The 25,873-nt window shown below is 44.0% G+C and overlaps 1 protein-coding gene across 3 annotated transcripts in view; it reads left to right on the forward strand.

Annotated features, from left to right (window-relative positions):
- The window catches only part of CAPN9 (calpain 9), a 1,322,409-nt gene that overhangs the window by 1,212,274 nt on the left and 84,262 nt on the right, over nucleotides 1-25,873 (forward strand). For all 3 annotated transcript variants that reach the window (XM_073627588.1, XM_073627590.1, XM_073627589.1), the window contains exon 17: nucleotides 20,060-20,138. In XM_073627588.1, coding sequence (XP_073483689.1) covers nucleotides 20,060-20,138 — 79 coding nt within the window. The remainder of the gene's footprint in view (nucleotides 1-20,059; nucleotides 20,139-25,873) is intronic.

The raw sequence follows: 25,873 nt of genomic DNA on the forward strand, positions 1-25,873 counted from the left end.
AACAGTCCGAGAGCAAAATGACATTTCTAAAGGAAAAAAAAGTAATTATAAAGTGCTAGCGCTAGTGCCGGCTATTAATGTTGGTTCCAACAATACACATAAAAGTCATTGAAAAATAAAAAAAAAATGCGTGGGGGTCCCCCAAAATTCCATTACCAGGCCCTTCTGGTCTGGTATGCATATTAAGGGGAATTCCGCGACAAATTTTTTTTAAAAAATGGCGTGGGGTTCCCCCAAAAATCCACACCAGACCCTTATCCGAGTGCGCAACCTGGCAGGCCGCAGGAAAAGGGGGGACGAGAGAGCGCCCCCCCTCCTGAACCGTACCAGGCCACATGCCCTCAACATGGGGAGGATGTCACCATGTTGATGGAGACAAGGGCCTCATCCCCACAACCCTTGCCCGGTGGTTTGGGGGTCTGCAGGTGGGGGGTTTATCAGAATCTGGAAGCCCCCTTTAACAAAGGGGACACCCAGATCCCGGCCTCCCCCCCTATGTGAATTGGTGAGGGATACATTGTACCCCTACCATTTCACAAAAAGAAAGTGTCAAAATGTTAAAAACCACAGGAGACGGCTTGGGACAAGTCCTTTATTAAAAATAAAAAAATAAAAAAGAGATTCCAGTGATGTAATCCAATAAATGCATGCTCCTACTCCAGCTATGTAATGCAATTCTCCAGCGATGGATGACCTCCAGCGAGGAACACGCACAGGATTTTGCCTCCACCGGAGGCACCTAGCCAATGACGCGGCACTAGCTTGACAGCTCTTATGTAGCTGAAGGCAGGTGACCCCGCCCCCTCTGACAAGGGGAAACCCTGGGGTTTCCCAGTGACGTGTACGGGTGACCACAGGATTCCCGTTGCATCAGAGGGGGGCGGGGTCACCTGTACTGTCACTGGGAAACCCCGGCGTTTCCCCTTGTCAGAGGGGAGCGGGGTCACGTGACAGGTGGCCCCACCCTCAGCTACATAAGAGCTGTCAAGCTAGCACCGCGTCATTGACTGGGTGCCTCTGATGGAGGCAGGATCCTGTGTGTGTTCCTCGCTGAAGATCAGGACCCAGGTTCCCAAACACTTTTTACAACAATAACTTGCATATTAACCTTTATTATTATTTTTATTATTCGAATTTGCGGCGAACACCCCAAATTATTCGCTGTTCGGCGAACGGGCGAATAGCCAATGTTCGAGTCGAACTCGTGTTCGACTCGAACAGATAGCCCATCCCTAATGGTAACCAAGGAATTTAATCTTACTATCCTGCTTCCTTCCTGTTTTAAAAGTAAAATCTTGTATAGACATATATGACGTGCCGCGGTGTCTAGAGATATGAGTCATAACCAGGTCCTTATATGTGGGACCCCCGGTATGGTTTCAATCTGGGGGTAATGTGGCTGTTCCTCAGTCCCTTTGCCTGACCAAGGTGGTGGAGTTGAGGTGGTAGGAAACCGAGGATTCCCACTTCCGTCAGGCCTTTTATGGTGCAATGTCTTGCTGTACAGCAATGATGTGTGAACTATCCGGTTGGCAGAGAGATTAATGATGTGGCATGGTAATTGGTTTCAGTGTTTTTATTGGGGGGGTTATAGTTGGGTATGTGATGCTTTTGCATCTCAGTCCATTCCAGGACAAAGTGTGGACGTTCGCTATTCAGCATTGTGACACTTGCGCTGGCTCTAGTGTGCATGCACAAGGTTTCAGTTTAGTTTTCGGCCGGAATTTGGTTTGGCACATGCGCAGGAGTGCAAACAGCTCAGTGCATTACTAATCGGCTCAGTGCATTACTAATCGGCTCAGTGCATTACTAATCATCATCCCGATTCGCCCCCAGCCTGCCAGGACATTTACATTATCTCACCTGCATATTACATTAATTAGGATGCCGTTTTGGCGCCAAAAATGGCTATATATTCAGTCTGCAATGTAAGGGCTGAGTGAACTGTGCCATGTTTGCAGATGGGAGATATGGGTGAGTTTATTTGAGGCTTTGTCAATGGATGGACGGCTATGTTAATTATGTGAGCTGATTTCAGCTCATTAGATGTGCAATTATGTATTCCATAGATCCTTTGGATGATGAATTTGATGGAAGATGAGGCAGGAGACATTGGCTAGAAAGCAATATTAGCAGGGTGCATTGTTTCAATTGTTACCAGTGAGATGGTAAGTTGCCATCTTTCTATACTCGGTCTTGAGCTAATTTTCTGCTTTTATTAGTACTCCTGTTTGCATTTATATACTGTGAATGGAAGTACTCTCATTATGTATTCTTTTATTATTTGTAGTAAATATCTATTACTCTGTCTTGTAGAGCGAGCAACTTCATATTAAACAGCACCACTAAGTTATATCGCCATATCACTGAGGTATATATATATATATATATATATATCTATTAATCGATCGATCGATAGATAGATATAGATAGATATATCTATATATAGATATATATAGATATATCTATATATAGATATATAGATATATATCTATATATATATATCGTATTATTCCTTTCTGTGTCTGTTTCCATATTTTAGTGTGGGTACTAAGCATATCCTTATTATGTAGAGCATTGATTACATATTGGAATTTTCTTAGGGACCTAATGTTGAAGGAATTGCAGGGTCCCCGTTGATCTGCTGTTTGGTTGATGTCTACACCCCCTCTCCTTCCTTTTTCCAATTAAGACTCCATCCTTTATAAGTACTTCAGTGCTATGGTGAGCCTACAAACCTATGTCTCATTTACTGATTCCACGCCGAGTGGCATTTCCAGAATAAATCACATGATTTTTTGATGGTTTTACTTATAGTGACTAATCTTGTGTTTAAAGACACTGGTTGTTGGATCACTCTCTTACGACACCTGGCACGTCATTCTTTGCGGGTTCTTCCTAGATGCTAGTCCCCGTATATGCTATCTTTCATCTTATTGGATGATATTTTTAAAAATAATTCAGCTCCTATGTAATCCAAATGTATATAATGCTTATATGTCTTTCTCTGTTTTTGACCAGAATCTCTGTTTTACGTCAATAATATAAGGTTCTGAAGAAGCAAAGATATGAAATGCGTCGACCTCTTGACATTTGTAATAACAGAGATCTCTAATGTATTGATACCGAAGTAATTTTCCAATGATTTTATGTTTGTAAAAAATAATCTTTACCTTTTATAATAAAGACATTAAGTATTATTTTTGTTTATATGTCCCTTACTGGTACCGTTAAAGTCCATCATATCAGTTCTATCTCTTAAAGGGTGAGAGACCACATAAGTATATATTTATTAAGGCACAGCTTCATGACCTAGATCATCTGCAATCTCCAAGCCCCAATCGTCTATCCATCCCGACCAGGTTTTATTGAATTTGCTAGGGCAATTCCGGTTAAGGTAAATGATTCTATACAGTGGCAAAATAGAGTTTAAAACAGAGCGCCAAGTAAATACTGTGGGCAGTGCAGCATTTTTCCAATGGAGAAATATCTCCCTACGTGCATAAAAGGTGGCATAACTTAAGAACAGCTTAGTATATCGGCCCTTAACTTTAGTGCCAAACACATTGAGCAACATAAACCTGGGATCCGACTCGAGGGTTAAAGAGGTTATCCGATTAAGATCAGTGAGAATCTCTGACCAAAAGGCAGCAAGGACCAGACTATATGGAGAAAAGAAGCCACCTGCATACCACATTTGGGACAGGGCACTGGGGCCCCTGGATTCATGATTGTCAATCTTTTTGGGGTGTGCAAGAACTTAACTTGTAGGAAACGGTCTCTGGCTGAGATCATATTAGTCACAAAAGAGGACAAACAACCTTCCCAATCCTCCTCAGTCAGGCCAGGGATATCCAATCTCCACTTGTCAAAGGTCTTTTCTAATTTATTAGTAGGGGTTATAGATAGGCAGAAGTACAGGGAAGATGAAGGCTTGTCTATTACCTTGGCAATAAGCAATCCTTCAACAGGGTCTGATTCTAGGGTGAGAGAGTGTGGGAACTGCTTATGAAATGCGTGGGGAAGCTGATAGTAGCAGAACAACATCCACCTTTGTAATGTATACGCATCTTTAAGGTCAGGGAAGGATCGCAATTTTCTGCCTGAAACAACATGTTTAAGATTCACTATCCCTCTTGTCGCCCAAACCTGCAGATCAGGAACTTTATTCAGATGTGGGAGATTTGGATTACCCCAAAGGGGAGTATGTGGGGAGAGTGTCTCTGGAGATCTATAACGGACCCTCGCCCTGTGCCATACCGAAATAGTGGTACGCATCAGATCTGTAATTCTGGGGTGGAATTTTGGTCCCCTGAATACCAAGTTACTAAGGGTGGAGTACGACCCCATGATGGCCTCCTCCAGAGTAACCGCTGGGTTGTCTTTAGGTTGGGAGAACCACCACCTCACCGTTACCAGGACCACTGCCCAGAAGTAAGCCTGAAAGTTAGGTAGGGACAGATCCCCCTGAGTGAGAGGGAGCTGTAAAGTAGAAATGGCCAAACATATAGCCTTCCATTCCATACAAAGGATGATATAATTCCCCATAGTTTGTTAAAGGAGGCTGGAGGCACCAGGGGGGAATTACGGAAGAGATAAAGGAACTTGAGCAAATATACCATCTTTACAAGGTACACTCTACCCACTGGAGTAAGAGGGAGAGACCTCCAGGCCACACATTTCTGGGAGAAGGTCCTAAGCAACAGCAAGAGGTTCAGCTCAAAATATGAGGAAAAGGGGGCCTTTATCACCACCCCTAAATATTTAAATTCAGTAGTCCAGGTCAATGGAGTACTAATCTGGGTGCAGGAGTCCAAGGTGTGTAACGGGAATAGGGGTGACTTCCCCCAATTGACCTTAATGCCTGAGAAGGATCCAAACACATCAATGATTTGAAGGGCCAGTGGGAGAGAGGAAATGTCTTTTAGGAACAGGAGAGAGTCATCTGCATACAGGGAAATTTTGTCTACAATCACTCCCACCTGTATGCCCTCAACTGAGGGAGAAGACCTAATTCGCACTGCCAGGGGTTCCATTGCCAGGGCAAACAGGCAAGGGAGAGTGGGCATTCCTGTCTGGTACCTCGAGTCGAGGGAAAGAAGAGGACAACGAATTATTAGTGCGTATTCAAGCCGTAGAGTTGTGATAAAGCAGTTGGACCCATTTAATAAACCAAGGGCCGAATCCAAATTTACTTAGGATGGCAGAGAGGTAGCACCACTCCACTGAAACAAAAGCCTTTTTGGCATCCAGGGAGGCCACCACCCCGGAGCCGTCCCCATCCGCCCTAGAGAGATGTGTAAGGAGGTGTTGTATAACTATGTTGGTTCCCCTACCCGGCATAAATCCGTATTGATCCACATGTACCAAATCAGTGATTACAGTGTTCAATCAACCGGCCAGGACCTTAGCCAAAATTTTTGCATCCACATTAAGGAGGGATATTGGCCAGTACGAGGAGCACTGCTCCGGAGCCTTACCAGGTTTGAGAAGGACCACAACAACCGCTTCAGCCATGGAAAGGGGAAGAGATCCCTTCTCTAAGGCCTTTTGGAGTAGAAGCCTGAATGTAGAGAGCAGTTTCCCTGCATATGTCTTAAAGAATTCAGCAGGGAGGCCATCAGGGCGGTTGTTTTACCATTTTGCAGAGAAGCCACAATCCTGCTGGAGCTCCTCCAGCATAATGTGGCCATCCAGCGCATCTCTAAAAAGTAGATATTCAGCATGGCAGCTCAATTTCCTCCAGGTATTCGTATAGTTCCTCGTCCATGCCCACCATCCGGGAGCTATATAGCTCTTGATAAAATGATGCAAAACGTGCATTAACAGAGGCAGGATCAGTCAGCAGCGACCCGTCAGAGTCACAAATGCCGGAAACGGGCAAGGAGCTCTCCCTAGCCAACTATGCCAGCATACTCCCAGTTTTTTCCCCATGTTCGAATATGCATTGGGATTGATGTAACAGCTGGGTTTTAGTAGCAGATGTTCGGAGCAGAAGAACATCTCTCAACGTCGCCTGAAAATCAGAGTACACTTAGGAAGCCTGTGACAGGGAGTACTCCACCTCAAGGGCAGCCATCCTCTCTTTTCCCCTCAGCAGATCCTCCCGCAAGCCCCTACATACCTGACAGGCATGAGACTGCAGGCTGCCTCTGGAGAGCACTTTAAAAGCGTTCCAAGAGGTGGACAGAGATATAGAATGGTCCTAATCCTTCCAGTAGTGTATCATGTCAGATCTATACGGCTCAGAAACCCTCGAATCAGACAACCAGAACCTGGATAAACGCCACAGACTGTCCTGTGGGGCAGTAGACACATTCAGTTTCAAGGCAAGAGGGGCATGGTCCGAAATGCCATGAGGTAGGATAGAGATGTGCCGAATCCTAGAAAGGACAGACCGCCAAGCATAGACTAGGTCTATCCGGGAAAAGGTTTTATGCAAGGCGGAATGACAGGTGTAGGCGCGTTGATGAGGATCGCGCCATCTCCACACATCTGTCAGATTGGAGGCTTCTGCCCAAGCACACAGCTTCGAGCGAGTACATGCCCCGGTGGAGAGTCTGTCCATCCCAGGATCCGGGACCATGTTGAAATCTCCAAGAATCACCACATTATCCGTAGAGTAGGCAACAATTTTGGTACTCAATTGGTTAGGCAGTCTCATGGAGGCAGGGGGAGGTAGGTACAGCCCCACCACCAAGTCTGTCGCAGTGGTTCAGGTTCTTCAGTCTGGGTCTCCATGCAGGCAGAGGATTTAGGCGAGGCTGCGGTTGTGGCCATGCGACGGGATTTTGCCTGTGATCTCCACCCACGCATACCCCGGAGGTGACACTGAAGCAGTGGGGACACAGACCTGTCGGTTTAGATGGGTCTGCACCCAATAAAAGCTGATTTTGAAGCCAGTCCCCAAAAGCTCAGACACTACACGTCTGCTCCCAGCACCATCCTGGACACGCCCCCCTGAGGCTCCATTATCTGCTTTGGGAAGGGAACGTATACTTATCTTGACTCTGACACGTATGGTGTGGAGGGAGGCTAAACAGCTGGACAAATTTAATGACACTAATCTAGATCTACCCCTGTGGCACAACCCCATGTTTCCTCATATCCTGAATTTTGCAGATTACTCCTTTTGGGAACACAGGGGACTTGTTACACTACAGGATGTATACGCAGGGAATGTAATGGCCTCCTTCACGAATCTATAGAGCAAATATGAACTCCCCCGTACAGCATTTTATAGATACCTCCAGCTGCGTCATGCTCTACAGATTCAATTTGGTGTTACTAGTACTAAATTCTCAGACTATCCACTGATTGGAATATTAAGGTCACAGGGCCCTAAAGGTTTAATTTCTACTTTTTAGTCCTCTGGAGGTTTGCAATAAATGGCAAACACTTATACCTGACTTGTCGGATGAGGACTGGGAGGAAGCGTGTGCCTCCCATTTAACAGTTTCACCGGCTATTAATAACAAGCTTATTCAACTATACATGGTACATCAGTCTTACTTAACACCGGTAAGATTACATGCAATGCACCATATTCCAAAGTCGGCATATGCTAGATGTACCAGCCAACGTGCGGACTTTGTCCATGTAATGTGGCTGTGCCCTGTTATTACTATATACTGGAAATGGGTGATAGATATACTGTCTAAAGTTCTTTCGGTACCCGTACCATGTGATCCACGCATCTGTCTATTGGGTATACTTAATGAAGAACACTGGCCAAAGTTTACTAGAATAATGCTGAGAGAAACACTATTCTTTGCTCGAAAAGCTATTTCGCTTAAGTGGAATCTGTCTGCTCTGCCATCTACTCGTCAATGGATTCAGATGGTGAATCAGATATTACCGTATGAAAAAATTATTTTTAAGCATTGGGGTTGTCCCAGCAAATATGATAAAGTGTGGAACATCTGGTGCTCCTCCACTCTTACCGTTTCTGGTGTCAGGGCTGGGCTCAGCCCTTCCTTCTCTGAGCTGGCCACTCAGCTGTCGGCTAATTGCCAGCTCCTTTCTCTCCACAGTGACTCAGCTGTTGATGATCTGCTGGTCAGTTCTGGCTACTTAAAGCCGTCCAGCTCACTTCATCTCTGCTTTCGCCTTTGATCACATCTTAGAGACTTTTTCCTGCGTTCCTGTTCCTGAAGACTTGCTCGGCTGACGTCCCTTCTGGCTCCTGATCCTGCTTGCTGTACTACTACGTTGATCTCTGGCTCTCTGACATTGGCTGACTACCCGATTTGGTTACTGAACTCTGGCTATGTATTGACTACGCTTACTCTGTTTACCTTTTTATTATTATTAAACAAGTGTGATTAACTGTATTTCTGAAGAAATTAAAAATGAATCTGCGCAATGAAAATAGGCACGGGTGTGATGTAGAACTGCTGCCTCTACAGGTGCAATCTCCACCAAAGTGGAAGATGCTGGAATAGAGAGAAAATTGGATATAGGTGTGGCGCTGTTCTGATGACTAATTGGTGATGAACTAGCAGTGTGTTGTAGCAGTGTGTTGTATTGTGTCTGGGTGGTGTTACAACCTCTGGTGATTAAAAGGTAGTGACAATATATAGAGGAACTAATTTTTCAACGAGTGATCTGTCCCATGTGAATAGCATTTAATTGGTGTTACAACCTCTGGTAACTAAAAGGTAGTGACAATATATAGAGGGACTAATTTTTCAATGAGTGATTTGTCCCATGTAAATACTGTAGCAACTAAATATATGAATAATACTAATATTTGCAAAAATGTATAAAGTCATGAAAAATGTGTCCAATATATCATACCAAACATAATAAAGTGCATAGACAAAAGAGTGCTTAGTGAAAGATGAGGGGGGGCGGGGAAAGAGTTGCTATTTTACAAAGTAGTAAAGTGACTTGTGCTCAGAATAATGAACCAGTTCTTGCTGGAAAAACAATATTGCTTTAAAAAGTCTTATTGTATGCACAAATGGTTTTGTGCTTAGAAAGAATTGTTCCTCTGGTAAAACAATATTGTTAAAGTGGATCTTCTTATTTGAGTGGTGGCTTAGTGATAGTGCTGCTTATTCGTGCTCCTAATGTGCATACAATCACAGAGTAGCCTCACCCCCTACAGGGGTATTGCGCGGTCACAGTATGTGCCACTGTGTTGCAACTCCTGGCAGTTCCGGATCGTGCTTTTAACCACTTCCATACAGGGCATTTTCAACCCCTTCCTGCCCAAGCCAATTTTCAGCTTTCAGCGCTGTCGCACTTTGAATAACAATTGCGCGGTCATACAACACTGTACACAAATGAAATTTTTATCATTTTTCCCCACTAATTGAGCTTTCTTTTGGTGGTATTTGATCACCTCTGCGTTTTTTATTTCTTGCACTATAAACAAACAAGTGTGACAAGTTTGAAGAAAAACACAATATTTTTTTACTTTTTGCTATAATAAATATCCATTTTTTTTTTTTTAAACAAATTTTTTTCCTCAGTTTAGGCCGATACGTATTCTTCTACGTATTTTTGGTGAAAAATATTGCAATAAGCGTATATTTATTGGTTTGCGCAAAAGTTATAGTGTCTACAAAATAGGGGATAGATTTATAGCATTTTTATTATTATTTTTTTTTTTTTACTAGTAATGGTGGCGATCTCATGACTGCGATATTGCGGCGGACATATCGGACACTTTTGACACATTTTTGGGACCATTCACATTTATACAGCGATCCGTGTTATAAAAATGCATTGATTACTGTATAAATGTGACTGGCAATGAAGGGGTTAACCATGAGGGGCGCTGTAGGGGTTAATCATGTTGCTAGGGAGTGGTTCTAACTGTGGGGGGAGGGGACTCACAAGGGGAGGAGACCGATCGGTGTTCCTCTGTACAAGGAACACACCATCGGTCTCCTCCCATCTGACAGGACGTGGATCTGTGTGTTTACACACACAGATCCACGGTCCTGCTTGGTTACCGGGCAATCGCGGGTGCCCGGCAGACATCGCGGCCGCCAGGCACATGCACCGGGACCTGAGTGACTCGACGGGCACATGCGCGCCCCCTGGGGGATCTGGAAGGGCCGCCGTCATATGACGGCGGCCCAGGATGAAAGCTGCACCGTCCCGCTGTCATATGAGGCAGCAAGTGGTTAATGTCGTTCAGCATATGGAAAAGAAGGGGTGCCCATAGCGTAAAACCGTTTAAAAGACTTTATTTTAGGTATAAACAAAAATAGCATAAAAGACCATATAGGTTGGCTCTTTATTATGGTAGTCTCTAAAATGTCAGACATTTTAGAGACTACCATAATAAAGATCCAACCTGTATGGTCTTTTACGCTATCAACAAAATAAAGGGACACTGGAGAGGTGACAACAAAAGAATTAAGATCTCACAAAACTAAATTGTTTTCTCACCAATTTCTAGCATTAATTGTATTGTAGGCAACTACTATACACCACTACAACAATGCTTTATACAAAAAACATTGGAAATAACATCTTTAAGGGTTTTATGAATATATCACATTCGATCCATATAATAGATTATAGCATATCGCATTGGCACCTACTCTCTGCTTTCAGTTTTGACCCATACATCACAACCCATTATGTTCCATTCTTTGTTCCTCCTTTTTTAAGGATACCATCCCATAAAAGCCACATAACCTAAAGTGTTTTTTCCCTATTAACTTCTAGAACCATTAACAACAAATTTTACTGGTAATAGGAATGTGGGTAATATTATATACCATCAAAACTACGCTTATTATGTATCATACAAAGGAATGGTTCTTAGGGGTTTAGCAATACATTACATCCGACCCACATATGATAACTCATTAAAATCTGGTTCTGAACATATACTTTTTTCTTTAAGGTAACATCTTTCATGTAACACGAGAAGTAGTCTTGGAAAGCAAACACTAGTTTATTGCCCGCATAATAATTGAGGACATAAATCCAGCATGACCTTTGGCTTATATTAGATCTGCATATTTCTCTTTCAAAGTATTTATTGGATTTTTCAACAATAAGTAAGTTGTACAGTCAATGAATCATAAATGTACATTGGACATAACACATACAGTTAGACCCCAGTGGGGTAGGTATTTCAAAAAGAGGAGGAATCACAAACGAAACCCAGAAAATAAAATAAAACAATAATAGGTGTGAGGGGTTAGGTTCCGGCCTGTGGTTTTAACAGAAAATCCGAAAGAACAACACTGTTTACCATAAGAAAAGAGCTATAGAGAGGATAAAACCCTAGGCTTTCCCTGGGGTAGGAGTAGGAGGCCAGAGGGATTCCGTCGGCACCCCAAAAGGGAACTCGCTGTGACCGGCGAAACCTCCCACAGCCCCCCCCAACCGCCCAGTAAACATTGCTGAAAAGTGAATATCCATATAGTGGAACAACATCATATTACTTGAACCCCTTATAACAGGAACCTACAGGGATCAAGAGTGACACTAAGATCAACAAACTGTCTGTGATTCGAAACTTTAAGACAAGTAATAAGCAAGAAAGAGAAGGGTGTGAAAAGGAGAGGAGAAGGGGAAGGAGAAGGAAGAGAGGAAAAGGAGCCAGCCCGCGGGGAGATGTCCCACAACCCCGTAACATCAAGCTGAGTTATGGTTGTACGCCCGGAATCAGGGAGATGCCAATGAAATTTGCCCAGGGTTCCCAAGTAGCTTCAAATTGGTCTTTTGAGTTGTCGAGAATGCTAGCGAGCTTCTCTTGGGCCCTGATCCAGGAAATTTTCCGGATCGTCGCCTTAAGGGATACTCTGGGTTTCTTCCATGCCTTGGCTATGGTGAGCTTAGCGCCCAGGAAAATAAAATGGATAAGTTTGCAGGTAAGCTTCGGGAATCTGGGCAAATTGTCATTTAGGAGAGCGATCGATGGTATTTTCGGGATATGGGCCTTGGAAATTTTCTTTATCAGGAGGAAGATCTTATTCCAGTATGTCCTCAGTCTTGGGCACTCCCAGAATATATGGACCAATGTACCCCTAAGTAAACATCCTCTAAAACAACTTGGGTCAGCCGAGGGGAACATTTTGGCTAATCTGTCAGGAGATAGATACCACCTGGTAAAAACCTTAAGACTAGACTCTATCATGGAGATATTCTTAATGCCCCTGTAAGCCCTGAAAAAGGTTGTTCTCCATTTATCAATGTCCCACTGCATAGATAGGTCTGACTCCCACGCTAGCATATATGGCGTCTTGGTTGACTGATTGGCGAGTGACTGGTATATGACGGAGATGCCTCCCCTCTGCTCAGAAGACCTGCCGCACCAGAGTTCGTATGGCGTGAATGAGTGGGGGGCCAATTTTGCCTCCCCGTTGTGGGCGAGGAAGTGACGAATTTGGTGAAATCTGAATCGCTCCGAGGTAGGCATCTCCAATTGGCTCACACAATAGGCCAGGGTAATAGGGCCTAAACTCGTATAGAAGTGTCCGATCCGGTACATCCCCTTATCCAACCACCAACGGAATGCTTTGATGTCCAGACCTGGAACAAAGTCCGGGTTGTTAAATATGTGAGCAAGTGGGTGGCAATTTGAGGTCAAGTTCCGATTGTTTCTGAGAGAGTCCCATAATTTAAAGGATTGAGAAAGAGTTGGTGAGAGAATTGAGGGACGTTTTCTAGGGGGGACCCATAGTAGGAAATCTAGGGTGTATGACGGTGCAGCCTGCCTCTCTATTTGGATCCAATCCGGTTTTTCTGTCTTCCCATAGACTATTGATAGCTGGGCGAGTCTAGCAGCTTGATAGTACCAGAAGAGCTGAGGGAGACCTAATCCCCCCTGTGATCTGGACAAGTATAAGGTATTTTGCTGAAGTCTGTGCCCCTTGTCTCCCCAGATGAACCTGATGATTTTCCTTTGGAATGCAGATAGGTGATCTTTTACAATGCTTATCGGGAGGGCCCTGAAAAGGTAGAGGAGTCTAGGAAGTAAGGTCATTTTAATTGCATGAACTCTACCTAGCCAAGAGATTCCTCCCTTAGCCCAGTTGCCTAGGTCTGACTCTAGCTTGCGGTATGTGTGAGGGAAGTTGGCCGAATAAAGTAGTTCAGTTTTCGCGGTGAGCCTGATCCCTAAATAGTCAATAAAAGTGTCGCTCCATCTAAACTCAAAGGCATTCTGGAGGGAGGAGACCACATGCGGTTTGAGGGAAATGTTCAGTGCGGATGATTTTGAGTAGTTTACCTGTAGACCCGAAATCCGTGAGAACTCCTTTAGGAGTTTGCACAGATTTGGTAGGGAAGTGATTGGTGATGTGATGAATAAGAGCATATCATCGGCGAATAGCCCGCATTTGTGGACTTGTTCGCCGCATTTCACCCCTAAAATATTGGGATCTGATCTGACTGCGATTGCTAAGGTTTCAATCGCAATGGCAAAAATTAAGGGGGATAGAGGACAGCCCTGTCGAGTACCTCTTGCTATAGATAGAGGTTTGGAGTAATGGCCTTGTAAGCGAATTACTGCTTTTGGGGTGGAGTATAAGGCGTTTAGTGTCCCAAGAAACCCAGGACCAAAGCCCCATTTCTCCAGTAAGGAGAAGAGATAAGGCCATTCGATAGAATCGAAGGCCTTATGGAGGTCCAAGGAGAGGAGGAAACCTTCCTGTTTCAGTCCCCCTTCCCAATTCGATTGAAGGATGGAGACAATGTCTATTGCTCTCCTAATTTGGTCTGGACCTTGTCTCCCTGGTATGAAACCAACCTGGTCCTTGTGTATATATAGATTGATAAAAGATGAGAGACGGTTGGCTAGGATTTTGGTGAGGATTTTGAGGTCATTATTAATCAGGGAGATTGGCCTGTAATTTTCCACTTCCTCGTGATTTTTGTTGGGTTTGGGGATGACCGAGATAAATGCAGTATTCAGTTGTGTATCAAGGGGGTTACCTGTTTTAATGGAATTGAAAAATTTAGCCAAGTACGGAGCTAGGGTTTCTCCAAATTGTTTGTAGTAAGGGACCGAAAGGCCATCTGGCCCTGGGGCCGATCCGGGCCTTAAACCTTTTATAACCGCCCTGACCTCCTCTACTGAAAAGGCTCCTTCCATTAGGTCCCTGCAATCTTTGGAGATCGAAGGGATCTGCAGATTGTCCAGAAAGGCCGTGGTTGAAGGGCCCTTCCCTGATTGAGGGGATTTGTATAGATTTTCACAAAATTCCTGAAAGGCTGACATTATTTTACTGGGGTTAGCTGTCGGGGGATGACCTGCGATTCTAAGTTTAGGGAAGGAAGAAGATCGGAACCTCGGGGTGAGTTTGGAGGCTAGCATTGAGCTGAATCTGTCCTTTTGGCAATAAAATTTAGCTCCACTCCACCTGATGTTTTTCTCTGCTTTGGCCGTTAAGGTGAGGTTCAGCTCAAGTCTAGTCGCGTCTAACCTCTCTGAAATGGCCCTGTTCGGGTGTTTTTTGTGTTCAGCTTTTAAGGTGAGGAATGTTTTTTCAAGGCGTTGAATATCTATTAAGCGCTCCTTTTTGTATTGAGACGCGATCCTAATCAGAGTGCCTCTGATGGTTGCCTTGTGGGCAGCCCACAAGGTTTCTGGGGAGATACTGTCTATGTCATTCAGGGTAAAGTATTCTTTAATGGAGTCTGCTATCTCCTTACAGTAGCGGGGGTCAGAGAGTAGGGATTCGTTTAGGCGCCAGTAGGATCCACCTCGCCCCGAGAGGGCGTTTCTCAGGGTAAGGAGGATCAAAGAATGGTCCGACCAGGCTGTGTCTAATATTGTGGCTTTTTTGGAGAGGGGTATTAGTGAGGAAGGGATAAGTATGTGGTCAATCCTGGCGTAGGATTGGTGGGGGGCAGAGAAGTGTGTGTAGTCCCTACTTCTGGGGTTTAGTTCCCTCCAGATGTCTATGAGTCCGTGGGTATGTAGCAGTTTCGCTATTTTCGTACTTAATTTCGTGGGGCGTGTGAGCTGGTCCTTGGGGGGTCTCGTTTTGTCCAAGCCCTGGTCAAACGCCACATTAGAGTCCCCACCCATAATGACCTTCCCTTCCAGGAGGGGTTCTATTGCACTGAGGAGTCCCTGAAAGAAGGATGCTTGACCCTTGTTCGGGGCGTAATATGAAATGATTGTGTATATAACTCCTTCCAGGGTCCCCTTCACCACTAGAAATCTTCCCTCCGGGTCCTTATAATCAGAAATATAGGAGAATTTGCTGTTCTTGGAAAATAGGATTGCCACCCCCTTAGTTTTGTTAGGGGCATTCGCTAGGAAGAAGGACGGATAGTAAGAGTGGAGGAACTTTGGGGTGTACCGGATGGGAAAGTGAGTCTCCTGAAGGAGCACTACATCGAGTCTTAAAGATTTATAGTGATCCAAGGCTAGTCTCCTTTTTCTAGGTGAATTCAGTCCTTGGACATTGTGAGAGGCCACCTTGAGATCGATTCCTAGTGTAAGTGTGTCAGTCATCTGAGCAGAGGGGAGGGGAACACAGGATCAGGCAGTCACTCACCAATGGAAGTCTTCCATGCATTTCCGGGTAAGATACGAAATGGGTGTCTTCTATGTTTAACTCAGGGGGGTGCGAGGCTCCCGCCCGCAGGACGGCTGGAAAAAAGAGAGGTGATGAGCGGAGAAAAAGAATAGAAAAGGACAAACAGACATATAAGAGCAATAATAGTAGCAACATGGGTCTCAAAATATGACCCTTGGGATCTTGTGGAAAATTTTCCACAGCAGACCCAAAAAAAAAACCTTCAGTCCAGCTGGGAGGCCGACTGAAGTCCCAAAACCAAAGGACACTGAGGTTCTTCGGCAGTGAGAGGAGGCACAAGGGATCCACCCCGGACCCTATCTTTATCACTGTAACACATTAATACATACACACTAACATAAAAGAGCAACTGAAATAAGATTCAAACAGCCCTTAACTCATGGCGCTACGTGCCAGGATAACTGGAAATATACCATAGTATTTAAATCAAAAAGGATAACACCCCACCCGCTCAAGCACTTCCACCCCCCTCCTTACCCCCAATCTGAGTTGGTGAGGAACCTGGACTGTCCGGGCTCTGCACTGTGGAGGAAGAGAGGAAAAAAAAAAAAAAAAAGAGGAACGCCTTTACCCTCTGGGCATATCTCATGTACTTTGGGTCATTATTAGCCAGACCCTCACGGAATCTTGCCCTATACTAGAGTGAGGCTAGGTACCAAGAATACATTAAGACAAAAACCAATCCACAGACCGCTAAGCCTAAAGTCCCGAAAATCCGAACTTCTGCTGGAGAGCGTCAGAGTTCGCTGGACAGTTCCGCTGTAGGAGAAAATGTAGAAATTCTGGTCCTGGAAGGGTACTTCCTAGCCCCTGTGGGGGGGGGTTTTTGTTGTGGAGAATTGGTGCTATACAGTGCATTGGGAGGTGTAGTACGGTTGCTGGGCTTATCCAGCCTTTAAGCCGTGGTGGGGTGAGGAGCTCCCGCTCCGTCAACTGTGGGGACCAATACCAAAGGTCCCTGCCGGGACAGAGAAAAGAGAAGAGGCCAGTCTGGCCTTATGATGTTTTTCCCTCCTTGCTCCTCTTGGACGTAAACTTATTCCACAAGGGGGAAACAGGGCTGCCTGGTGGAGGGCGTTTTGTTGAGCCTGAAGAGGGTGCAGAAAAGTCCATTGGGGCTTCCTGTGAGATGAGGTTCAGGGACAGCAGCAGTTTTTCACCTTCTGGGAAGCTGGAGAAGGAGTGGGGTTTACCCTGCAGCGTGAATTTGACTGCAAAAGGGAAGGACCAGCGGTATTTAATGTCCCTTTGTGATAGGATCAAGAGAAGAGGTTTTAGAGTTCTGCGTCTTTGAATGGTGGAGGGTGCTAAATCCGCAAAAATCTGGATCTGATGACCCCTGTGTTGCAGTTTGGGATTCTGACGGGATTGTCGCATGACTTCCTCCTTTGTCGCAAAAAAGTGTGGTTTCACAATTATGTCTCTGGGTGAGCCATCTTGTCTGGGGGGACCGAGGGATCTGTGAGCCCTGTCTAATTCGAGACGCTGGGTGGGGATATTAGGAATGATCTCAGAGATAATGTCCTGTACCGTGGAGGGAATATCGGTGAAGGTTTCTGGGAGGCCTCTAATTCTGAAATTATACCTCCTGGACCTGTTCTCGAGTTCGTCTATCCTGGAAAGGGCCACATCTAGTTGTTCCTGAACAGACTGTAGGTGGGCTGCATTTTGATTCGTTTTAGAGACCGTACACTCCACTTTTTCCTCTATTGCTTCTATTCTTGAGCCTATACTTGATAGGTCAGCTTTGATCGTGTTAGTGATCTGATGTGCCGTGTTGGCCAGGCCTTTCTCCAGCAATGAGGAGAATTTAAGAAACATGTCTTCTTGCATTTGGGTAAAGTCATTGAGTGAGAAGCCTGAGAGCTGATGAGCTGCCCCTGAGAGCTGGGCTTGTATGGGGAGGGCCTGGGTAGAAAACTCCTGGGGCGTCATGCTTGTGGAGCCTGTGTAGGCCTTTGCAGAGGCCTGGGGTTTCTGGGAGCCTTGGTGGGAAGTCTGAGGGGTGGTTGAGGGCCCCTGTGCTGCCTGGGCATAAGTGAGAGTCGGTGGGGTTAATACTGGCCTGTGTTCCGGAGCTTTGAGGTGCTGGGCCGCGTGTGGCTGTGTGGAGTCCGTGCTGGCGGCCATCTTGGGACTCCCGTCGGCTCCCGCCGTATCGAAAAGCGGGCCGAGATCTCTCCTCACCGGGGGACCGGACATCTCCGCTGGTTCCCCGGAGGATCCCTGATACGGGAGGGTTAGCTGCAAGCGGCGGTGAGGGCTGTGTTTGCCGTAGTGCGGCTCTGCGGTCCGGGGTGGAGCGGAGCTCCTGGCTCAAGCAGCCATATTGGAACTCCCGCGCATGCGCCCAGATCTGCATATTTCACATTAAGTTTTGGGCTACTCACAACATGGAAACAGTTCCCACTAGCTGACTATGTCACATTTAGTTCGGATTAGGTAAAATTACATTTTATTTATTTTTTATTTTTTTTCCATTTTATCTATTTTTCATTTAATAATCTTTATTTAGTACCTTCTTCCTCTTATTTATTTTTGCATAGAACCCCTATGGGTTCAGAATCTCCCAACCTTATTATTAATCTTCCACCAGAAGCAATTTAGTTTCCAGGAATAATATCCATATACCATCTATCCCATTTAGGAAATTTTTAAATATACATACATTTTTTATATATATTTTCGTTTTTTAATTTTTATTTATATTTTATATATAATATTTCTAATATCTTACTTTAATATCATGAAAGTATTAAGGTCTTGTATCACATTTTATGCAATTTTAGTTAATTTTATGTATTTTTATTTAATTCTTAATTTTATATATTGTTGTGTATACACCGTCGAAATAACAAATCTTGAATGTAGATATGCGGTGACTCATTCACATTTGCCTTGTACAAACAAGCATAATTACATTAATGGATGATTAAGTAACAAACTTGCGGTGTCACTAACCCGGACACAAGTCTAAACCTCATTAAGGGGGAGCAGACGTGCAGTACCGCAGTAGATAGTGATTTATAACATCTGAATGATACAGGCTTCGATCTGCAATAATCACAGGAAAAATGGCCACCGCCAAACAAAAGTGCGCAAGCGCAATGTGAACACCGCACACTAAGAACAGGAGGTGTAGCAAGAAGCACGCTCCCGTAAACGTCCAATGATGAAACGCATAGGGCGTGGCTTGTTAAACATCTTGCGTCACCTCCAACCAAACGAACACAGGACATTCTGACGGTTTTTAATTCTGATCTCTCATGCTCATACTAAACTTTAACAATGTGAGTACCATCTTTGTTTATACCTAAAATAAAGTCTTTTAAACGGTTTTACGCTATGGGCACCCCTTCTTTTTCATATGCTGAACGACATTAAAAGCACGATCCGGAACTGCCAGGAGTTGCTACACAGTGGCAAATACTGTGACCGCACAATACCCCTGTAGGGGTGAGGCTACTCGGTGAGTGTATGCACATTAGGAGCATGAATAAGCAGCACTATCACTAAGCCACCACTGGAATAAGAAGATCCACTTTAACAATATTGTTTTACCAGAGGAACAATTCTTTCTAAGCACTAACCATTTGTGCATACAATAAGACTTTTTAAAGCAATATTGTTTTTCCAGCAAGAACTGGTTCATTATTCTGAGCACAAGTCACTTTACTACTTTGTAAAATAGCAACTCTTTCCCCGCCCCCCCCCCCCCCCCCTCATCTTTCACTAAGCACTCTTTTGTCATTTTTCATGACTTTATACATTTTTGCAAATACATACATAGTTGCTATTTACATGGGACAAATCACTCATTGAAAAATTAGTCCCTCTATACATTGTCACTACCTTTTAATTACCAGAGGTTGTAACACCAATTAAATGCTATTTACATGCTATTTACATGGGACAAATCACTCATTGAAAAATGAGTCCCTCTATATATTGTCACTACCTTTTAATTACCAGAGGTTGTAACACCACCCAGACACTACAACACACTGCTACAACACACTGCTAGTTCATCACCAATTAGTCATCAGAACAGCGCCGCACCTACATCCAATTTTCTCTCTAACTGTACTTCTGTCTCAGTCTGATTCATGGTTTCTGACATCTGGTCTGTGAGCAAATTCTCTATACTTAGCATGTGTGAGAATGGGAAAATAAAATCTTGTCCTGGGAAAAATGTAATAACGAAACCAAATTACCTTGTACTTGTAGGCAATCGCTTTTTATTAGACCTGGACATTCAAGAATATACAACTGTGAACATGTACTTCTTGTGTATTTATGTACCAAACACTGTAATTCTTTATGCTTATGTTGCATGTGTTTGCTGTACCAATATATTGTTTTTGCATATTAGTCAATAAAAAGACTTACAAAAAAAAAGATAACTTACATTTCAATTCCACAGCCAAATATGAGCTTGCAAAATACCTTGTTGCTGATGCTATTACTAAATACAAACCTAACTTTGATTTGCTCATCATTGTTTAAGAAAAAAAATGTACTTCATTTTTCAGAATATCTTTCTCCAGTATGATGCTGACAAATCTGGAACTATGTCTTCATATGAACTTCGACTGGCCCTGAAAGCAGCAGGTAAAAACCCTTTTTTATATTAATAGAATTGTGACTGCAGTTAGCATTGTAGCAATTAAAATGTTGTATAACTTTTAACTAACTTAAATCTTGTAAAATATCTGTGATCAATTGAAAAACAATTGTATACATAGACCTTGTATTTAGAGTTGTGATTATATGATATTGTTATGAAGAAATAATTACACCAAAAATAAAAATGCAGTTTTGTATGGGCTCCAGTATGAAGTAATTAGAGGGTGAAATTAAATCTCCATCTGTGTGTCTAGATTTTATACTTCAAATCCCACCCAGCAATGGATTAGCAGTTATATTGACTTTATTCTCTTTAATTCTAGCAAACACAGACTGGCTTATTCCTGCACATAGGTCAATAATTCATATTCAGTATTGTACATAAGTGTTCTGCATAATCAGCAAGAATAATAATATCCAAATTTCAACATCATATTAATTTGATGCTAGAGTGTGACAAATGGATTAAAACCTACAAAATGTTGATGAATATTATTCTTACATTCTGGGATACCACAATCATTTTTTTATTAAATAATTTATTTAACTATTTACACGCAAAAACATTTATTTCAATAATATGTGAAATTTAGTATAGATGCATCAAATGTGAAGTTATTTTTATTTATTTTTTGCTATGTTTTTAAACCAACGAGGGGCTGCAATATAAGCCCTACCCGGAAAATAAGCCCTAGTTTAAAGTTCTGGTAAAATACGAGAATCCACTCTATTACAGTAGTATAAAATGTAAACTATGTGTGTTTATGTAATCTAATTGTGCCACATACCTTCTTATAGCGCCGCTCGGTGCTCAGCTGATCCCCTGCTGCTCTCCTCTCTCCTCCCAGCTGTCATCGGGGGATTTCAGCCCCCCTCTGCAGTACTCGGAGCGGGGAAGAGAGCTTCAGCAGGCCATGGAAACGCAGAGCGGCATTTAGCTGATCTCACGCTGCTCTCCTCTTCTCCAAGCTGTCAACGGGGGATCTCGGGCCCCCTCCCTCTGTACTTTTACACAACTCCACAGGGGATCCTGACAGGCAGAGAGGGAGAGGGGGAGAGAAGACAGCACATGGCATAAGACCTACCCCAAAAATAAGCCCTACTGTGTCTTTTGTTGCCAAAATTAATATAAAACCTGGGCTTAATTTCGGGGAAACACGATATACATCCCTACTCTGCGCTTTAAATATTTAAAAATGCACCAAAACAAAAAGTGCACAAACCCAAAATGTTAAGCCAGCCTTTTTCAACCAGGGTGCCCAGGCACCCTGGTGTGCCTTCGGGTTTCTACAGGGGTGTCTTTACAACATGTCTAAAAATTCCCCCAAATTGTTTACAAGCCAGCCGGTGGATCAAGCCTGCCTTTTAGTTCTACAATGTTGCAGGTTTTCATTGTACACCATTGTAACCTTACAGCTGCTGGCGTCCATTGATGCCACTGGTTGATAGGAAGGACATTGACTAGTATCCTTGTTAGACCCTCCCCTGCCCCTCTTCATCAGTACTGGGGTCACATTGGCTGAGTGAGGGAGATAAACATTGCAGTACTAGTCAGTACCAGTATGCAAAAGTGTATTTGTTTTTTAAGAATTATGGATGTTGCTGCATTATGTAGAACAATTACTTTAGTTTTTTACATTTTAGAATGGAGTGCCTCAAGATTGTACATAATTTTAAAGGGCGCTTTAACTGAAAAGAGGTTGAGAAACACTGTGTTAAACCATTATATAAACCCAAATGAATGCAGCTGCCGTATTACCACCACCCAACATTTCACTATATGACAAATACCAATATCAATAATCACTGTGCAGCGCAATAAATACAACTACTTTAATCTCATGAAACTCAACAATTTCAGCTTTACCTGTCAAACATTTTTTAAACCACTGGTGAACCAATTCTGTACATGTTAATTACCTGATTGTCCTACTGTGTGGCTTATCAGTAATTTTTGAGTCACTGATATCGAACACAAGGTTATTTGCACTAAGAGACCTCAAGTTATATCTCATACAAAGTTTTTTAGTTTTGATACAAGTTGCTTTTTTGTGTCCCATTTCTCTTAAAGTGTGGCTAAAGGCAAATCTTTTTATTTATTTTTTTGGATAGAGTAAGGGAGGTATATGACCACTGTCAGGTGTTTTTTTTTTTTTTTTACATCTGTGTCCCAAAGCCAAAACAGGAAGTGAGAAGAAATCCCTCTAAAGTGAGGGAATCCCAACATGTCACCAGAACTAGTGTCCACTTCAGAAGATTTCCCCTCTCCTCCCCTGGTGTCAACAGTATAAATCTCTAAATCCAAGAATCCCAAAAAACACACGTATTATACAGTGAGATCAAACAAAATCTTCATATGTCATTCCACCCAGTGTCCACTCCACGTTGTGATACTGGGAAGGCTTATCAGAACATATGTGACTCTCATCCTTAGAAGTCAGATAACACTTTCTTTGTAGAAAGCCTGTGGAATAAAGCTTTGCCACTTTCTTCTCCAAAAATCCTTCAGCAGTCACATGTATAGAGGGAAAGGAAGGTCATGCTAGCAATAGTGTGAAATCCACAATAAAAGTTGTATTGACACTATTAAAAACACTTCCATAAAAAGCTGTATACAGCACAATTCATCTGTCTACAATTCTCAGAATTCAAAGTAGTGTTGAATGCGCATGCACGGTAATGGCATGACCTCTGGCTCCACCCTACACATTTCATCAGATATCACATTAGGTGCATAGAGCAACTCTTCTGTGTATAGGATTAACTTAATGGGAACAAGCCCTGCAGCTTTCTGCCTGTACTTTTATACATAAGCTTATCTTTTAGCTAGGATTTGACTGGACTTCTACTTTAACTTCCTGAGACACAGAAGGAAGTGGGAGTAAATTTGTCCAAAGTAAGGAGAAATCTCCCCTCCCCTTGTTTAAAGCATAGGGGTCCCCTTTGGAAAGTTTCCCCTGTATGCCAGTTCTGGAGACAACTTTGATTTCCATGATTTTTTGGCATGGTGATTGTCACGAGAGCCACGTACCTGATGTGAGACCAAAGTAGTGAGGAGGCCCCCCTTGCACTTCGGGTCCTTGAAGCCTCTGGAGATGGAGACAGAGACTTGGTGGACACCGAGTGGCCAGGGGTGCGGAGCACCGTGCAAGCCTTAGTCCGAGATCTGGGCCAAGGTCAAGTCCAGCTGGGCAATGAAGTATAAAAGGGTTAATCTGAAGAAGAATGGTCGAGATCCAAGCCGGGTCGGTTCCAATCTGGCAGCTGAGTAAAAAAGGGGCAAAGAAGTAGAATGGTCAAGGTACAAATCCGAGGTCAATGGCAAGCAGCAATCAAGAGTAGTCAAATAGATTTCCAGGTCACAACAAGTTCAGACAAATCACACACTAGCACAGGAACAAGGGGGGACTGAAGATAATCCAGCAATTTGGCAGTGTCTGGGCTGGGCTTATATAGGGAAGTTTCAGGTCACTCCCTGTGCGCCTCCTGGGCATTTTCCCGCCTTTTTCCATCAGGTTGAAGTAACTTCCTGTGCGCGTCTTGGGCATTTTCCTGCCTTTTTCCATCAAGTCTTCTGCGCAGGTGCAGGTTAGAGCACTAAGGCGTCTTTGGCGCATTCTCAGTTGGCACGGATTTCCTCTTGTGGCAATGCGCCATTGGTGCATGCGTAGTAAGCCCTGGACTCTTACAGAGCCCCCCGAAGGGGCAGCCTCGGGACGCCCATCCGGGTTGAAGCTCGCTGAAAGAACTGCTGGAGAAAATCTGGAGCATGGATATGCTACTCAGGTTCCCAGGAATTCTCTTCAGGGCCATAACCCCTCCACTGTACCAGAAATTGGCGACCGTGGCCCCTTCTATGGCAGTCCAGGATGGCCTTCACCTCGTACTCCTCAATCCCTTTAATCATAGAGGCAGGCAGAGGATGGACCCCACGTTCCCCAAAGGGGTTCAGGGCCATGGGCTTCAGGAGGGAGGCATGGAAGACTGAGTGGATCTGGTAAGGTGAGGGCAGTTTGAGTTTGTAGACAACAGGGTTGAATCGGGACAGGACAGGGAAGGACCCAATGAACTTAGGGCCCAATTTCTTGGAGGGACAGGCCAACTTCAAATGCTTGGTAGACAGCCAAACCTTGTCTCCCGGTTGAAGATCCAGGTTCCCCCGCTGCCTTTGATCATAGATAGTCTTGTAATCCAGCTGTGCCTTGGCCATGGTATCTTTTAGGAGCTCTAAGTTGTTGTGTAGAAACTGCACTCTGTTCCAGACAGCTGGGACCGAAGCGGAAGCGGACAGGGGAAAAAGAAGGGTGGTAGCCCAGGTTGGCATAGAACGGTGATTGCTTAGTGGTAGAATGTATTGCGTTGTTGTATGCGAATTTTGTGCAAGGAAGAAGGGACGCCCACTTGTCTTGGACAAAGGTGTAGAAACAACGAAGGTACTGTTCAAGAGTTCGTGAGTTCTGTTTGTCCATTGGTCTGAGAGTGGTAGGCTGAAGAGTAGTGGTTTTCGATGTCTAGAGCAAGACAGAGCTCCTTCCAGAATTTAGAGGTGAATTGGATCCCGCGATCCAATACAATATTGCTGGGGACCCCATGGAGGCGTATGATCTCCTTGATAAAAGCCTGAGCTATTTCTGGGGCGGAAGGAATGCCAATCATAAAAATAAAATGAGCCATTTTTGTAAGGCGGTCCACAACAACAAATACGGATGTAAACCCATCAGAGGGTGGTAGCTCCACTATGTAATCCATGCTGGTCTGTTCCCAGGGTCTGGAGGGAACAGGTAGGGGGCGTAGGAGACCCCATGATTAATTATTTTCTGTTTTTCAGTGATTGCACACCGGGCAGGAATTGATGTAAGCGTGGCAGGCTGCCTTGAGGGTAGGCCACCAAAAGGTTTGCAAAAGCAGATCAGTGGTTTTGGTCACCCCGAAATGCCCTGCTAACTTGTTGTCATGGCAGAGTTTGAGCACAGGAACTCTCAGTTGAAGGGGCACAAACACAGCATGGTCATGGAAGAAAAGTCCGTCCTTTTCTTGCAGATGTTCTCCTGAGGGCAGTTGGTCTAGAGAAGAGGCCAGTTTAATCCTGGACAAGAGGTCATCCGTAAGTAGGAAGAAATGTATAGCCAGGGAGTATCGCGTCCGTCGTTGGCAAGTTATCTGATGTGGGATACATGCTGGATAGAGCATCAGGTTTTACAATTCTTGGATCCCGGACGGTACATGATATGCATTTGAATTCGGGTGAAGAAGAGAGCTCATCTGGCTTGTCTAGGTCTGAGACGTTTAGCTGTACGGAGGTATTCCAAATTCCTATGATCAGTGTAGACAAGTATAGGGTGCAAGGCTCCTTCCAATAGATATTGCCTTTCTTCCAGGGCCAGTTTAATAGCAACGAGTTTCCGGTCCCCTACATCATAATTCCTTTCGGCTGGGGACAACTTCCTGGAAAAGAAGGCAACAGGATGTAAGATGGGTGTGGTTTCCTGGCGCTGAGAAAGGACTGCCCCAACTGCAATCTCTGAAGCATCAACCTCCAACACGTAAGGCAGGGCTGGGTTGTGATGATGAAAGACTGGGGCAGAGGTGAATTGCTTCTTGCTTTTATTGAAAACCATTTGTGCTGAGGGGGGCCACAGAAAATGGCTGTTTTGCTTGGTAACTTGTGTGATAGGTGAAATTATTGATGAGAAGCCTTTGAATCTTCTATAAAAATTGGC

The sequence above is a fragment of the Aquarana catesbeiana genome, linkage group LG04 (assembly GCF_042186555.1).
Source record: "Aquarana catesbeiana isolate 2022-GZ linkage group LG04, ASM4218655v1, whole genome shotgun sequence".
Classification (NCBI taxonomy): Eukaryota; Metazoa; Chordata; class Amphibia; order Anura; family Ranidae; genus Aquarana; species Aquarana catesbeiana.